Source organism: Oncorhynchus mykiss, chromosome 6 (genome assembly GCF_057628025.1).
Source record: "Oncorhynchus mykiss isolate SJ-2025 chromosome 6, ASM5762802v1, whole genome shotgun sequence".
Classification (NCBI taxonomy): Eukaryota; Metazoa; Chordata; class Actinopteri; order Salmoniformes; family Salmonidae; genus Oncorhynchus; species Oncorhynchus mykiss.
The window spans coordinates 33,985,355-34,004,034 of NC_143027.1; the positions used below are offsets into that span (position 1 = coordinate 33,985,355).

At 43.8% G+C, this 18,680-nt stretch overlaps 1 protein-coding gene across 3 annotated transcripts; it reads left to right on the forward strand.

Moving 5' to 3' along the window:
• The first annotated feature begins 6,156 nt into the window (after positions 1-6,156).
• LOC110525824 (uncharacterized) lies at positions 6,157-18,039 on the forward strand. 3 transcript variants are annotated; one of them, XM_021606264.3, is made up of 2 exons: positions 6,157-6,291; positions 14,576-18,039. In XM_021606264.3, the coding sequence occupies exon 2, from the start codon at positions 14,583-14,585 to the stop codon at positions 16,158-16,160; it is 1,578 nt and encodes a 525-aa protein (XP_021461939.2). In that variant the 5' UTR covers positions 6,157-6,291; positions 14,576-14,582; the 3' UTR covers positions 16,161-18,039. The 3 variants fall into 3 exon arrangements, with proteins under 3 accessions (XP_021461939.2, XP_090093847.1, XP_090093846.1); XM_090237721.1 differs by having other exon boundaries at positions 6,170-6,291; positions 14,581-18,039; XM_090237720.1 differs by lacking the exon at positions 6,157-6,291 and adding an exon at positions 14,334-14,474.
• The last annotated feature ends 641 nt before the right edge of the window (positions 18,040-18,680 follow it).

Here is an 18,680-nt window from a genome sequence, read left to right on the forward strand (position 1 = left end):
GCTAATGGCATACCTTTCAGATCAACAAGTGGTCTGTGTGGGCTTAGAGTTTGGTGTGGAGTTGAGTAACATGAACTATACTGAACAAAAATATAAACACAACATGTAAAGTGTTGGTTTCATGAGCTGAAATAAAATATCCCAGAAATGTTCCATATGCTCAAAAAGCTTATACAATTTTGTTTACATCCCTGTTAGTGAGCATTTCTCCTTTGCCAATCATGTTTGATTAAACAGCAACTGATTAAACAGCATTAAACAGCATGGTCATTACACAGGTGCGCCTTATGCTGGGGACAAAAGGCCACTCTAAAATGTGCAGTTTTGTTAACAGATGACTCAAGTTTTGAGGGAGTGTGCAATGGGTATGCTGACTGCAGGAATCTCCACCAGAGTTGTTGCCAGAGAATGTAATGTTAATTTCTCTACTATAAGCCGCCTCTATCATTTTAGAGAATTGGGCAGTACGTCCAACCGGCTTCACAACCGCAGACCATGTGTAACCATGCCAGCCCAAGACCTCCACATCTGACTTATTCATCTACAGGATCATCTGAAACCAGACAACCGGATAGCTGATGAGAACTGAGGAGTATTGCTGTCTGTAATAAAGCCCTTTTGTGGGTGGGCCTGGGAGGGCATAGTCATGTGAAATCCATAGATTAGGGCCTAATCAATTTATTTCAATTGACTGATTTTCTTATATGAACTGTAATTCAGTAAAATTGTTGAAATTGACGCATGTTGCGTTTATCATTTTGTTCAGTATATATTACCTTGTTCATTACTGATAAAGAATGGTACTAGGATAGAACTAGAGCATATTATTTTGGTTTCTTGAGCTAGGTTTCAATTTTCCCCCCTTTCCACACACACTGCTTGTCACGGATTTAAAATTATAGGATTGGTGTATGAATTGTCTGGATGTAGTTTCCACCCAAATCCATGGGAGAACTCAACCCTCACACATATGATAGATGTTGAAGCTTTATGTATGTAAACCTCCTAGCTGGTCTGTGGCTGTACCAGATATCTGTAGACCGTAGTAGCAAATGTTTGTTGCCAGAAATAAAAATACAGGACTCAAGTGTAAAGGGTTTTTATGAATCAGAGAACTTTATCTCCCAAGCAGTCATTTGACAGTAGAATGATGTATTGTTTTCAATGTTAGTTAAATACTGTACATGTCTGACAGCAATGATGTATAATGTTGAAAGTGTCTTCTGACCTCCATTAATGAGCTTAGTGGACTGGAGGGTTAAAATGAGAGGAAGAATGTCTGACTCAAGGAAAGCCCCCAAAGGAGGAGACTGAGGTTGTCCATAATGACTGATACACGGTCAGATATGTTTTCGTCCCCCAAATGGTTATTGTTAGGGGATGGTATGCTCTTCTTAGAACTGTGGTTCGGGGTAACCTCTACTTCAGCGATGGCCAACCAACCCTTCTCCCGAACAACTACTGGTTATGTAAGCTTTTGTTCTTACATACATCTGATTCTACTCATCGGCTGATCATCAGAACCTTGACTACCTAAATCAGGTATGCTAGAGATGGGCTGGATCAAAAGCCTGTATGCCCAGTAGCTCTTCAGGAGGAATGGCCATCCCTGATCTACTTCAATCAGTCACTAATGCACTCATGCATGGTCATAGCATAGCCATAATCTTCAGAGTTAGCGCAGTGCTAGCTAATAGTAGCAACACATACGAGTTGTGCCGAATGAAAAAAGTTAGTAAACTATGAAGATAAAAGCCAGTTTGAAGAGGACAGGGGTTCCATTATGACAAAAGTTGCAGACAGTCATTCAGAAAGGACAAACTCCACACAGCCTCACTGTCTTGTAATGTCTATAATGTCATATGAATAATATCAATCCGTGATACAGTGCAACACCTGTGGAAACATTTGCAAAGAGTACATTTGAGAGGAATAAGCTTTTTGTGCATATAGAACATTTCTGGGATCTTTTATTTCAGCTCATGAAACATGGGACCAACACTTTAAATGTGGTACAGTCCCAATTTGCTCCCAATCCCGTCCCCTAGGTCCTAACCCTTTCACGCTTGCAGATCTGTCTGGGTAGGTAAAAGTAGTGTAGTGGAGGATCTTCCACCATATTATTTCTATGTGCAAACATTAAAAATGGTTAGGGCCAAGGGAGACAGGTAGGAAGTTAATTGGGACCGGATGATGGTATAAAACAATGCATTTCTGACTAGAGGCAGCAGAGAGCGCCATTACCTCTATTACTAGAGCAACGTGGGGGTTTTGCATTTCTAAATGAGACCAGCATAGAGAGGTATTGAGGCTTAGTTACACTCCAGCTGCTTACCCCCTCTAGCACCGGGGTCAGTCAGCGCACTCTCAAATTAGTTTTTTTACCATCATTGTAAGCCTGCCACACACACACACACTATACGATACATATATTAAACATAAGAATGAGTGTGAGTTTTTGTCACAACCGGACTCGTGGGAAGTGACAAAGAGCTCTTATACTCGTGGGAAGTGAAAAATAGCTCTTATAGGACTAGGGCACAAATAATAATATAATAATAATCAATCATTTTGCTCTTTATTTAACCATCTTACATATAAAACCTTATCTGTTAATCGAACATTGTGGGGAAAAAACCCCACAGGTTAATGAGAAGGGTGTGCTTGAAAGGATGCACATAACTCTGCAATGTTGTGTTGTATTAGAGAGAGTCTCAGTCTTAAATCATTTTCCACACACAGTATGTGCCTGCATTTAGTTTTCATGCTAGTGAGGGCCGAGAATCCACTCTCAGATAGGTACATGGTTGCAAAGGGCATCAGTGTCTTAACAGCAGCGTTTTACCAAGGCAGGATACTCTGAGCGCAGCCCAATCCAGAAATCTGGCAGTGGCTTCTGATTAAATTCAATTTTCACAGAACCGCTTGTTACAATTTCGATGAGGCTCTCTTCTTCAGATATCGATAAGTGGACTGGAGGCAATGCATGAAAGGGATAACTTATCCAGTTGTTTGTGTCGTCTGTTTCGGAAATGTACCTGCATAATTGCGCACCCAACTCACTCAGGTGCTTCGCTATATCACATTTGACATTGTCCGTAAAGCTTGAGTTCATTTGCACACAAAAAATCATACAATGATGGAAAGACCTGTGTGTTGTACTTGTTAATGCAGACAGAGAAGAGCTCCAACTTCTTAATCATAGCCTCAATTTGTCCCGCACATTCAATATAGTTGCGGAGAGTCCCTGTAATCCTAGATTCAGATCATTCAGGCGAGAAGAAACATTACCCAGATAGGCCAGTTGTGTGAGAAACTCATCATCATGCAAGCGGTCAGACAAGTGAAAATGATTGTCAGTAAAGAAACTTTAAACTTGTCTCTCAATTCAAAAAACTTGTCAATACTTTGCCCCTTGACAACCAGCGCACTTCTGTATGTTGTAAAAGCATTACATGGTCGCTGCCCATATCATTGCATAGTGTAGAAAATACACGATTGTTCAGGGGCCTTGCTTTAACAAAGTTAACCATTTTCACTGTAGTGTCCAAAACGTCTTTCAAGCTGTCAGGCATTCCCTTGGCAGCAAGAGCCTCTCTGTGGATGCTGCAGTGTATCCAAGTGGAGTTGGGAGCAACTGCTTGCATGCGCGTTACCACTCCACTATGTCTCCCTGTCAAAGCTTTTGCGCCATCAGTACAGATTACAACATGAGCAGCAGTTACGTTTGGCTACATACGGACCATTAGTGGAATTCCCGAGAGAGTAACGGTTAATGTGAATGAATGTTAATTATTTGACTAGGCAACCTGTATTTGACATTGTGGTGTTATTTCGCTGAACACTAGATGGTTTAATTTAATTTTTGGCAGTGAAACGAGGCTACTCAGGCGAGGAAAAAAAACTCGCCCAAATGTATAGCCCCGTTGAAATATATAAATGGACTGTTTGAAAATGTGAAGAGAAAAAGAGTTTCAAAACCATTTATTCAAATTTGTATTATTATAATTTAAAAAAAAAGTGAATCACATTTGTATTTGGCGTACCCCTGTCGGCATTGTGCACGTACCCCCGTTTGGGAATACCTGGCTTAAGCTACTCAACTGACCCAAGAGAAAGTGGAACGTTCCTACCACCCACCAGATAAATAATCATAAATAATGTTTCTAATCACACAGGTTTGTAGAATTGACCACATTACACCATATGGCAATGAGTGTTACTCACCATGGATGGCACACCATGGATTTTGATAGGGGGACCTTGGCATGACAATGATTGACAAGGAGTTGGCATGATAGCATAAACTGATTGGCACTTAGGCTAAGCAATATCTGCACTTCACTGTAGGCTATCACATTTCCACTTTCCATCCTGTCTCACTATAGCCTCGTACGAACCATCCTGATTTCGCGAGCTTACATTCTTCTCACGAGATCAGAACCAGAACCAGATAGGACCTGAATAGATTCATGTAGTGAAATAAAGTCCATAAAAAGGAAAGATATGTTCAATAAAATAGTTTATTATACATTTTATCATACTGTTTTTTATTGTTGGAACATGGGACTTAACAGGAAAAAGATATTGCAGTTTCCTTTCAATCACCCAGTCTGTATTTGTTGATTGAATACAGTCTTAGAGGAGATACGTCTAGCACTGATCTCTACTTCATAGAATCAAATCTGCAATGACAATATTGTCTTGACTGACTGGTATGCTGTACAGTATATCTAAACCCTAAAGTGAGGTGAGTCAGTCAGAACAATCTTTGGCAGGAAGCAATTGCAGCTCCCCAAGTAGCAAAGGGTGTGTGTGTGTGTGTGTGTGTGTGTGTGTGTGTGTGTGTGTGTGTGTGTGTGTGTGTGTGTGTGTGTGTGTGTGTGTGTGTGTGTGTGTGTGTGTGTGTGTGTGTGTGTGTGTGTGTGTGAGAGAGAGAGAGAGAGTGCAGCTAGAGGGAAAACAGGAATAGAGACAGTGCCAAAAAGGATAGGATAAGGATTCACTGGATAGTTGTAGACAATTGTGTTATAAATACAAAAATGGAAAACTATGATGGCAAGCTGAATATTGGTCTCTTAATAAGGCCAAAGAACAGTCTTACAAAAGAAAAAAGTGAAAACTAGTAATTCTGTGGGCTAATTATCCATTTGTCCTTCGTTTGTCATCCCAACATTGACATCACTTGCTGGCTCCAAGTTATATTTGCGTCCATGTTGGTAACTTCTGGTAAGCGTGTCAATGGAAACTCTCCCCCTGCCAGTTATCCCTGGTTCATTAAAAGCAGGACACGCTGTAAAATGTACCGTTCTCCTAGCAGCAGGATATTATGATGTCAGGATGATCACATATTTTTTTTGTCTAAATTAAGAGTACCCCTGCAAAGACATGCTAAACGTTGGGATTATCGATATTTTTTGCACTCTAGTGCAGTGAAACCGTTTTTCACAGCATGCAACAACCTCTGAAAAAATAAAGGGATAATTTGACATATTTTATTTTTTATATTGTATTATTGATACTAGCATTTATTTTGAAAGATTAAACTGGTATGTTGAACGCTATTGTGTAGGCTATAATTAAAACCAGTTGACCTGACAGCCAGCCTTTTTGCACTGTTTCGCTATGGCTTTCGTCATCAATTTAGCAAGAGGGCAACATTTTATAGAGTCCACTCTCGGGACCACATGTTGTGTGTCTAGGTCTTGCTCTATAGCACCCAATGCAATATACTGGGTTAGTAGAGACCCTATTGAGAGACCCTATGGAGACCCCACCTCACTTTAGCTGAGAAAGGTAGAGAAGTTCTCTCTACAAGCCAATATGTATCCCGTCTATTACAGTGTGTTGCATTTGGGGCTATGGAGGGAACGGAGTGAAAAGTCAGCAACAGGCCGATATTTTCTACCCCACTTTAGTTTAGATAGGTAGAAAAGTTATATATACTACCCAATATTCAACATACCAGTGACAACATTGTATTTTTCGTTATTGGTATAATTATTATTTTTTGAAAGCATATTTTATTTGTTTTCATATATTACTCATTGCATGTTCTTGTTGTCACAATAGAAGTGGCCATTGATTAAAATGCAATTTCTTTTGAATGCAATGTTTTGAAAAGCAAGCTTTTATTTAGAATGTTTCCTCATTACCATACCAACGTGACGTTATCGTTTGTGCTGCTGGCAGAATAATAGTCGCTGTAGGCCTATTCAACTCAAGAAAGGGCGGCGGCAACCTAACGGACAAAACAAGCGTCACCAACGTCGCATTGGCACATTAATAACGGTAAGGTGCTACATTTTATGCTATTTCTTTTAGAAAATGTGTAGTTTTAAAATATAATGAAATAGGGAACGTTTGGCTTTCGAATTGTGCTTGTCTGATTTGATAGAACGTAGCAGGTGCCGACGTTTCCGAAATAGATGACCGGACTTTTTATAGCCTTTATAGCCTATTAAGGGTAGAAAACACTGACGTTTTAAATATTCTACGCAATAATAAAACTCGGCACCGCGCTGAATTTTAGGGTGAGCTTTAACACGTTCCTTTGCAGAGATAAACATCACCAAATTGTAGGGCGCACGCGCCTTACATAAATGTAGCCAAACAACGTCGTAAACTCCGTTATTTGTAGAATCTGTGGATCGCATACACAAATGCTATGTAAAGATTAGAATAATGTGTGTAGTACGCTAGTATAGGTTATGTGACCAGGTGGCGTGACTGCCACATTGTAGCGCCATTTTGAAACGATTCAAGCGATTAGTGCCTTCAGAAAGTACTCATACCCCTTGACTTTTGCCGTTACAGCCTGCATTCAAAATGGACTCAATTTACTTTTTTTCTCACCCATCTACACACAATATACCACAATGACAAAGTGGAAACGTATTTTTAGAAAATGTAAATGTATGAAAATTAAATACAGAAAATCTTATTTGCATAAGTATTCTCACCCTTTTGCTATGACACTCCAAATTTAGTTCAGTTGCATCCAATTTCCTTTGATCATCCTTGAGATGTCACTACAGTTGGATTAGAATCCACCTGTGGCCAATTCAATTGTTTGGACATGATTTAGAAAGAAACACACCTGTCCATAAGTTGACAGTGCATGTCATAGCAGAAACTATACCATTATGTCCAAGGAACTGTCCGTAGATCTCCAAGATATAATTGTAATGAGGCATATTTTTCCAAATGTTATTACATTACAGCCCTATTCTAAAATATATAAAATGGTCCACCCCCCCCCCCCCCCCCCCATCAATCTACGCACAATATCCTTAATGACAAAGCAAAAACAAATTATTTTTTTTCAAATGTATCAAAAATAAAAAAAGTATTCAGACCCTTTACTCAGTACTTTGTTGAAGAACCATTGGCAGTGATTACAGCCTCGAGTCTTCTTGGGCATGACGCTACAAGCTTGGCACACCTATATTTGGGGAGTTTCTCCCATTCTTCTCTGCAGATCCGCTTAAACTCTGTCAGGTTGGATGGGGAGCATCGCTGCACAGCTATTTTCAGATCTCTCCAGAGATGTTTGATCGGGTTCAAGTCTGGGCTCTGGCTGGGCCACTCAAGGACATTCAGAGACTTGTCCCGAAGCCACTTATGTATGTGTAACGCTATATGTGTAACGATTCTCGTCCTCCTCTTCTGAGGAGGAGTAGGAAGAAAGATCGGAGGACCAATGCGCAGCGTGGTACGTGTTCATTATATTTATTTATAACTCAGAAAACTAAATAATAAAACAACAAAGAGAACGGAATTAAACCGAAACAGTCCTGTACGGTGCATACATAAAACACAGAACAGAAAATAATCACCCACAAAACACAATAGAAAACAGGCTACCTAAATATGGTTCTCAATCAGGGACAACGATTGACAGCTGCCTCTGATTGAGAACCATACCAGGTAAAACACAGAAATAGCAAATCATAGAAAAACTAACATAGACAACCCACCCAACTCACGCCCTGACCATACTAAAACAAAGACATAATAAAAGAACTAACGTCAGAACGTGACAGTACCCCCCTCCCCAAAGGTGCGGACTCCGGCCGCAAAACCTAAACCTATAGGGGAGGGTCTGGGTGGGTGTCTGTCCGTGATGGCGGCTCTGGCGCGGGACGTGGACCCCACTCCACCACAGACCTTCTCCGCCTCTTTACACGCCTCCGTGGCCTCTGTAAGGTGGCGACCCTCGCCGCCGACCTCGGACTGGGGACCCAAGCTACGGGTCCCGAATGGACGGGAGATTCCGGCAGCACTGTACGGACGGGAGATTCCGGCAGCACCGGACAGGCGGGAGACTCCGGCAGCTCCGGAGTGAAGGTTGATTCTGGCAGCGCCGGTGTGACAGGTGATTCTGGCATCTCCTGGCTGACTGACGGCTCTGGCAGCTCCTGGATGACTGGCAGCTCCTGGCTGACTGGTGGCTCTGGCAGCTCCTGGCTGACTGGCAGCTCCTGGCTGACTGGTGGCTCAGGCAGCTCCTGGCTGACTGGCGGGCGGCTTTGGCAGCTCCTGACTGGCGGGCGACTCTGGCAGCTCAGGATAGGCGGGAGACTCTGGCAGCTCAGGACAGGCGGGAGACTCTGGCAGCTCAGGACAGACGGGAGACCCTGGCAGCTCAGGACAGACGGGAGACTCTGACAGCGCTGGGAAGGAGGAAGACTCTGGCAGCACTGGACAGGCGGGAGCACCTGTAGGAAGGAGACGGAGAGACAGCCTGGTGCGGGGGACTGCCACCGGAGGGCTGGTGCGTGGAGGTGGCACCGGATAGACCAGACCGTGAAGGCGCACTGGAGCTCTCGAGCGCCGAGCCTGACCAACCTTACCTGGTTGAATGCTCTCCGTAGCCAGGCCATTGCGGTGAGGTGGAATAGCCCGCACTGGGCTGTGCTGGCGAACCGGGGACACCATGCGTAAGGCTGGTACCATGTACCCCGGCCGGAGAAGACGCACTGGAGACCAGATGCGCTGAGCCGGCTTCATGGCACCTGGCTCGATGCCCACTCTAGCCCGGCCGATACGAGGCGCTGCTATGTATCGCACCGGGCTATGCCTGCGCACCGGGGACACCGTGCGCCTCACAGCATAACACGATGCCTGCCCGGTCCCTCTCTCTCCACGGTAAGCACGGGGAGTTGGTGCAGGTCTCCTACCTGACTTCGCCACACTCCCCGTGTGCCACCCCCAATAACTTTTTGGGGCTGCCTCTTGGGCTTCCAGCCGCGCTGCCGTGCTGCCTCCTCATACCGCCGCCTCTCAGCTTTCACTGCCTCCAGCTCTGCCTTGGGGCGGCGATATTCCCCAGCCTGTGCCCAGGGTCCTTTGCCGTCCAGGATCTCCTCCCATGTCCAGGAGTCCTGAGATCGCTGCTGCTGCTGCTGCCCGTTACCACGCTGCTTGGTCCTTTGGTGGTGGGTGATTCTGTAACGATTCTCGTCCTCCTCTTCTGAGGAGGAGTAGGAAGAAGGATCGGAGGACCAATGCGCAGCGTGGTAAGTGTTCATTATATTTATTTATAACTCAGAACACTAAATAATAAAACAACAAAGAGAACGAAATGAAACCGAAAAAGTCCTTTACGGTGCATACATAAAACACAGAACAGAAAATAATCACCCACAAAACACAATAGAAAACAGGCTACCTAAATATGGTTCTCAATCAGGGACAACAATTGACAGCTGCCTCTGATTGAGAACCATACCAGACCAAACACAGAAATAGCAAATCATAGAAAAACTAACATAGACAACCCACCCAACTCACGCCCTGACCATACTAAAACAAAGACATGATAAAATAACTAAGGTCAGAACGTGACCATATGCTTAGGGTCATTCTCCTGTTGGAAGGTGAACCTTCGCCTCAGTCTGAGGTCCTGAGCACTCTGGAGCAGGTTTTCATCAAGCATCTCTCTGTACTTGGGCATGAATATGGAACTACCCAGACTCTGCCTAAAGCCAGTGGTGACCCGTCATTGAGACCCACCTGTTTGCATGTTATTTTGGCATTAATTCATGTCACATATCAGTTTGCAAACAAAAAATTTTTTTAAAAACAATGCTTGAGTTAATAAAGCCGCATACAGACATTGTCTCTTTCTTGAGTAAGGCAGCTCCAAAATGCAGGTGTTTCAGCTTTGCTCAGTGCTTTCTGTGGTGTCAGGGCAGCCAGCAAAGGCTCAAGGTCATTGGCCACAGATAAAAGGACGTCAAATCACATCTACCATAGCTTTGATTGGATTGATCATGTCATCATCATACTTTCACAATCTTAGCTAGCAAGCTAGACAAATAGTCTGAATCATGTCGACACTCTACTGGCAAATCCTTTTCAATCCTTGTGATATAAAGATAAATTATAGATAGAATGTATTGTAGCTCATCCGCCATTGGACATAAACATCACATAACAAGTCGGTAATTGAGAATTCAACCATGAGTGGTTTGGAAGGAACCAATGGCTAACTGCAATCGTCACAAAGCAGTCACTATTTTGCTTCCCCTGCCTGCTATTCGGTGGAGAGGGTGTGTGGTCCAAGTCTGGGTTTAAGGATTTAAAACATCTTTCTCAATGGGTCACTTTTCCAAGCTTAAAAGGATAAGCATTCACACTCAACACCATGGGGCAGACAAGATTGAATACATTGGACATGCTGTCAATCCAGCATGACTTCTGCCACGTTCAAAATAACTTGAAACTCGGAACTGGGAAATCAGATTTCAGTGCGTTCAAGACAACTGAGATCTCAATACGTTTTGAACGGTCTTCCAACTCGGATTTCCAAGTTGCGAACTCGGGCCTCTTTCTAAAACTCAGACCTGAAGATCTGTGACGTCATGATTAGACCTTGTTTTTTCCCGAGTTCTCAGTTGTCTTGAAAGAATCATAAATCCAGAGAATGCCAGACTTTGATGACAAAGTTATCACAGTCTGCTGTCCCCACATGCTTCAAGATGTCCACCATTGTTCCTGTACCCAAGAAAGCAAAGGTAACTGAACTAAATGACTATCGCCTTGTAGCACTCACTTCTGTCATCATGAAGTGCTTTGAGAGACTAGTCAAGGATCATATCACCTCTACCTTCCCGGCCACCCTAGACCCACTTCAATTTGCTTGCCACCCCAATAGATCCACCGACGCTCCAATCGCCATCGCACTTTTCATTGCCCTATCCTGTCTGGACAAGAGAATGCTATGTAAGAATGCTGTCCATTGACTATAGCTCAGCATTCAACACCATAGTACCCTGCAAGCTCATCATTAAGCTCGGTGCCCTGGGTCTGAACCCCGCCCTGTGCAACTGGGTCCTGGACTTCCTGACGGCCCCCAGGTGGTGAAGGTAGGAAACACCTCCACTTCGCTGATCCTCAGCACAGGGGCCCCACAAGCGTGCGTGCTCAGCCCCCTCCTGTACTCCCTGTTCACCCATGACTGCGTGGCCACACACACCTCCAACTCAATCATCAAGTTTGCAGACGACACAACAGTAGTAGGCCTGATCACCAACATTGATGAGACAGCCTACAGGGAGGAGGCGAGGGCCCTGGGAGTGTGGTGCCAACCTCTCACTCAACATCAACAAAACAAATGAGCTGATCGTGGACATCAGGAAACAGCAGAGGGAGCACCCCACTATCCACATCGATGGGACCGCAGTGGAGAAGGTGGAAAGCTTCAAGTTCCTCAGCGTACACATCACTGACAAACTGAAATGATTCACCCACACAGACTGTGTGGCGAAGAAGGCGCAACAGCACCTCTTCAACCTCAGGAGGCTGAAGAAAGCCACGACCTGTTCACCCTGCTATCATCCAGAAGGCGTGGTCTGTACAGATGCATCAAAGCTGGGACAGAGAGACTGAAAAACAGCTTTTATCTCAAGGCCATCAAACTGTTAAATAGCCATCATTAGCACCTTAGAGGCTGCTGCCCTATATACATAGCCATGAAATCACTGGACATTTTAATAATGGAACAGTAGTCACTTTAATAATGTTTACATATTTTGCATTACTCATCTCGTGTATATACTGTTTTCTATTCTACTGTATTTTAGTCTATGCTGCTCTGACATTGCTCATCCAAATATTTATGTGTTCTTAATTCCATTCCTTTACTTTAGATTTGTGTGTATTGTTGTGAAATTGTTAGATATTTCTTGTTAGATATTGCTGCACTGTTGGAGCTAGTAACACAAGCATTTCCATACACCCAAAATAACATCTGCTAAACATGTGTATGTGACCAATAACATTTTATTTTGATTTGCTATTATAATCTGGTTACCAACGAAATTAGAGCAGTAAAAATAAATGTTTTGTCATAATCGTGGTATACGGTCTGATATACCACGGCTGTCAGCCAATCAGCATTCAGGTCTCGAACCACCCATGCTGAATAAATTATGTAATATGCCAGGGAGATATGTATACTGGAGCTAAGAAAGTAATACTAAGTGTATGTTGTGTAATAAGCTGTTAGCAGCCTATGTGTCACTTGTAGCCTATAGCCTGTTTTAGGGAAATGTCATCATTGAAAATTGTAAAAGCTTTCATTGTGTGTTTATTTGCCCCCGTTATTTATGCTACGGTTCTGATTTGGTGTAGAAGGAGAATACTGTAAGAACGGCCCATGTTCTGATTTCTGTCGCTGTACATTTCAAGAGTGCTGAACAAATAGTTGTTTCGACTACTCTCTCTAAGACGTTCATCGAAATTACGATTTTCCTCTTATCCGCTCATCTTTCCCTTATGCCATAGTTTGCACATATCAATTGTTATATTGCACAAGACAGTGCACCTTTTAGTTTGGAAAAAGGCACGTGAAAGACTGAGAACATAAGGCAAAAAATTATGTAGTCTGCTAACTCTGGCTTAAATGCAAAGCTCTATGTCTGGAGAAACCCAGACACAGCTCATCACCCGTCTAACATTCCTACCGTGAAGCATGGTGGTGGCAGAATCATGCTATGAGGATGCTTTTCATCATCAAGGACTGGGAGAGTAGTAAGGATAGAGGGAACAATGAATGGAGCCAAATACAGGAAAATCCTTGAGAACCTGCTTCAGAGTACAAAAGACCTTCGGCTGGGGCGAAGATTTACATTTCAACAGGACAATGACCCAAGCATACAGCCAAAGCATCGCTGGAATGGCTTCAGAACAAGAATGTGAAAGTCCTTGATTGGCCCAGCCAATGCCCAGACTTGAATCCCATTGAAGATCAGTGGAACGACACAAAGATTGCTGTTTACCTACGCTCCCCATGAAACATAGCTTGAGAAAATGTATTTCTGTATTTTATTTTCAATACATTTTACGAAGCTGTCTGAAAGCATGTTTTTACTTTGTCATTATGGGGTATTGTGTGTAGATGGGTGACAATCTATTTATTCAATTTTCAGGCTGTACCACAACAAAATGTGCAATATGTCAAGGGTAATGAATACTTTTTGAAAGCACTGTATGTTATTTTTGTTCTCGGTTAGACAGCCAACATTGGCTATCGGGCACTCTGGGTTACTTATGATGAATGCTCAAAAGAATTTCCCAAGACATTACTATTTACGCTACTTTGTCAATTATAGCATACACACCGAAGTGGGCAAATTAAGGCCGTATGAGGCAGCCGTCTAGATCAGTTTCATAACATCAACATTGATGTGCGCGCATGGTACAGAATGAATAGAGAAATAAATCCCTATATTGACCACTGGCTTAAGACTGTATTTTGGGCAAGGCTCCCGTTTTATGTTTTCATGCAGTAGGCCTACACAGAACCATATATTTAAATATATACTGTATATGGCTCTCGGTCTACATGATTTATGTAATGTAGACGGATCTGAATATTGAGATACAGGCCTAACCCAAGTTTGGCAATGTGTGGGGCAGTACAGAGGGGCTTTGGCTTCTATAGCATTTTTGGTTCTATAACATTTTGGATGGAAATGGAATTAACTAACGTGTCTTGTGACCCAGGTCCCCACCATTCTTCAGTCAGCGCTACTCTTATCATTAACCAAGTAGCTATAGTGACTCATTTTAAATTATTTACAACCAGAGGATACACTGGGCACTCTGGGGATTTTCCACCCTGTTGGCTTGGTGTTTACTGTATCTGGTAGTTCGGTTAATCACCTCAGAGACCGAATGAGGGAACACATTCTCAAACTCTCTAGCTTACTTTTTAAAATTATTTTCCAGTTGTACGTACAGTCCTATTGTCTATGTAGGTTTATGATTTGTCTTAACATTTTGAGTTGGGCCAGTTCCTCTAACTACTAATCATCACAGATGGAACTGGTGGGACTTGGACTGGTGGAATAAACAGACTCTTATTTTTTATTCTCTAAATTACAGTTGTGTAGAGTCTACAGTGTTGACCTATATGGTTATCTGAAAAATGTTATACTGTAAGAATTTCTTTTAAAAAGGAACCGGTGAGTGTTATCCACAGAAATTAGATAATGGAAATTCTAACTTTCTTCTTCTCTACCTTATTGCTCTCTCTCTCTCTCTCTCCTTCTCTCTGTCTCTGCAGTGCAGTAATGATGAAGCTCAGCTCTCCTCTGGCCGTGCTGTGCCTTTCTCTCCTGCTGCTCAATGCCCACCTGTCCCTGGCCAAGAGAGGGGGAGGAGGCTTTGGTGGTAAATCCAGCATAGGCTTTGGGAAGAAACCTTCCTCCACCTCCAACCGTGGAGGCAGCAACACCCAACGCAGACCCAACCAAGGGACCAATAACCAGCCAGGGAACTACCCTCGCCAGCCCCAGAGCCCACAGAACCCCCAAGCAGGGTACCCGCAGCAACCAGGAGGTTATCCACAGCAACCAGGGGGGTACCCTCAACAGCCAGGCAGGGCAGGATACCCTAACCAAGGTGGCTACCCTAACCAAGGTGGCTACCCTAACCAAGGTGGCTACCCTAACCAAGGTGGCTACCCTGCTGGAGGATATCCAGCTGGAGGCTACCCAGGGGGCTACCCGGCAGGAGGCTATCCAAACAGATACCCAGCTGGTGGAGGCTATGGTGGAGGCTATGGTGGAGGCTATGGTGGTGGTTATGGAGGGGGCTACATGAACCAAAACCCCAACAACCGGATCCTTAGCCCTGGCTACGGGGGCAGTTACGGCTATGGGGGGTATGGTGGTGCCGGTGGCTCCCCGTTCTCCCGCTCCGTGCAGGGGATGGGGATGGGACCCTCGCAGCAGTCCAGGGGGTTTGGGCGTAATGCAGCGATGGCGGCCGGGGCTGGGGTTGTGGCTGGGATGGCTCTGGGTTATGGACTGGGCCGGTTTCCCCGGCCTCACTTCGGCTTTCACAACCCCCAGGAGGAGTACTACTATAACCACTACATGTACAGGAGGTACGGCACCAAATCCACTGATGACAATGACTACAGCAGGGACTACCACTTCAGCCCGCCTCCACAGTCCTATGATAACTACATGAAGAACTGTATGAAGAGGACTGACCTGCTGAGAGGTGGGGAGAAGGGTGGATCGGAAACAGGAGCCAGGGAGAACTCACCACCACAGGGAGCTGCAGACAGCCCCAGCACTCAGGTAGTCGTACCCAGTGGAGGAGGCACTGCAGTCGGGGAGAAGAGTGAAGAGCCAGCCCCTGTTCCTGGAGGTTCCACCAATACTACCGACCCCGGTTCCACCCAAGCACCAGGCAGTGGCCCCAGTAACAGCTCTGCCACAGAGGGCAGTTCCAGTGAGAGTAATGTCACAGCTGAGAGTAACGGTACAGCAGCGACTGAGAAGCCTGTGACCCCTGAACCCTTGAACCCAAACCCTCAAACCCCCCCTCATGCAGCCAAGCCCCTCCCTCCAGCCATAGCTGAGCCTGAGGATGATGATGAGGAAAATATAGTGAGCATCTCTGAGATTGGCTACCCAGCGCTGATAGAGCAGATGAAGGCTCGGAGGTGTGTGGAGCTTTACATGGTGTACGCCGAACACTACCTGGAGAAAAAGAAGGAGGACAAGAAGAACACGCCCCGGGAAAGACCCAGAGGAGGAGTGGAGAGACTGGGAGGAGGAGGATACCAGGGACTGCTAGCTGTTCTCACCTCTACTGCACTACTGCTGCTGAACAGCAACATGCTACTACTGCACTGAGGCAGAGAGAGAGCAAGAAACAGAAAGAGAGGGAAATAGAGGGAAGAAGGAGAAAGGACACAATGTTTGCTGCCACGCTATGTGAGTCGGAGTCAAGAATGGGGCTGATGGAGGGATGCTGGGACAGTCTGTCTTCTTCTCTCATCCTCCTTTGATCGACGCCTCAGGACTCTCCATAATAAGTGGACTTTTTTGATTGATCAATTCTATGGATTTTTGTTCTGTTTTTGTATTGTTGTTTCTCATGCACTGTTACTTGCATTATATGAATCTGTAATCATGCGCCCGTGTGTTACTAAAATGCTGGCACTTTTTAAAATCCAACCCTGCTGTCCCCAAAGCATTGAGTTTGCTCCTGCTGTAGCCAAGTACTACAGCCTCATGCATGCAGCATGACTATTATATACAGCATATTTCATAAATAAGATAAATAAATATTGATTAAGGTTAAGCAGGGACTGGCTGGATCACGCCCAGTTCCCAGCACCAACAGGGATTCCAGGATAATTTAGATGCTGTATTATATGGTAGACAGACTGAAGGGAAATGGCCATTTACTCCATTACATCATATGAACTGGAAATACTAGGGGGGGGGGGGGGGGGGGTGTGTGTGTGTGTGTGTGTGTGTGTGTGTGTGTGTGTGTGTGTGTGTGTGTGTGTGTGTGTGTGTGTGTGTACACGTAGATAGTAGATAGGTAGATAGGACTGTAGTGTAAATATTGATTGAGATAAGATGACATCCATATTAACATCAGCTGGGGAAGGGGAATTGTTGAATATGACAGTCAAGTATGCATGACAATGAATGTGAGCTTTATATTATTAACTATGGCTTGTATTTATTTTAGCTTAATACAATACACATACCTGTACACTTTGAACTGGCTTTTGCTTGTAAGACTACTAATTACACCATTCTAACGTAACCTCTTTCGTACATGGGGGCTGTGATTTTGCATAAGCATGTATACATTTTACTACGGTGGCAAAAGAGAATCCATTTGACAAACATTGCTAGCTTGACTTCACCTTTTTTATGGAAGGGCTATCAGTTTGTGCTTGGATCCCTTGTCTTTCACCCAGCTGATATCCTATGTAATGGATGGCTGTCAGGTTATCTGAATCAATTATCCTGTATCGGGGCTTGATGTCATCTTTATATGTTATGTGTCTTTGTGGTTAATATGTTTGATACTATTCCGTGGATTGATTTAGTTTGCTTTGTATTGTTATTATATGTCAAGTAAGCTGCATGTGCTCAAAGACACTTGCGTAAACCTGATTTCTTTCTTTGCTCCGACTCCAAGGCCCTTCTCTTTTGTACATTCCCTTCTTCCCTCCTTCCCCTTTCTGGTGTCTTACTTTCCTCTCTGGGGTGGTGAAGTGACTGTAGATTGTACTGTAAGGGCTCTTGTTGTCTAGGCCCAACCAGGCTTTGAACCAGGCCACTGTAGCGGCAGCCCGACAAGTCAAGGAATACAGATTCAGAAAAACACTGTCCACTTTAAAGTAATGGTCTTAGTCAACTTGGTACCTGGTAATATTAAGGTAAATGATAAGCATATGACAATGATATAAGTTGAACTATAATGCTAGATGTGGGTTCTAGAGAGAAGTAGCTAGATTGAAGTCTAAATTATTATACTGTATTCGTTGGGGTGTAAACAGATTTTTTTTTAATGGAGTTAGAATACTTTTGGAATATATTGGATAGACGATGGGGGGGGGGGGGGGGGAAACACCTTGTTTACCATCATGTCATAAACAATTTCTACATTGTCTTGGGCCTTGAATGTATGGGTGTGCATACTCTGTTAATGTAAATACTTCCTCTGTGATAAAAGATAAATGTGTTTGTGTCCATTCATCTTCTATAATCTGTCAGTTTTCATTCTGGCCTCCACTCTATTTAAGGCTCGACAGGACAGCCCTAATTCAAGGCTTTCTTCAGCACTCGTGTTAGTTTTATTTTTATTTTTTACTTGTCCCCTACCGCTCTGTGCTCGGGGGCGTGTTCAGCGGGATACAATGTTTTTGTAATGTTCAAAAAGTAATATGTAATGTTGGACAAACATGCCTCTGTCATGTAGACCAAGGAATCATTTTGGCTCTATTCATGGAATTTCTATCTGCAACATTCAACAACGTTTGACTACAGAATGTGGCCCTGGTTTATGTTTCAGTGAGGTTTGGCTTAAGTATCATGTTGTGACTGTTCTGTGGACACAACATTGTTGTGCATCAGAGTGCTGGCCAACGTTTGGACACACCTACTCATTCCAGGGTTTTTCTTTATTATTACTATTTTCTACATTGTAGAATAATAGTGAAGACATCAACACTATGAAATAACACATATGGAATCATATAGTAACCAAAAAAAGTGTTCAACAAATCCAAATATATTTGAGATTATTCAAAGTAGCTACCCTTTGCATTGATGACAGCATTGCACACTCTTGGCATTCTCTCAATCAGCTTCATGAGGTAGTCACCTGGAATGCATTTCAATTAACCG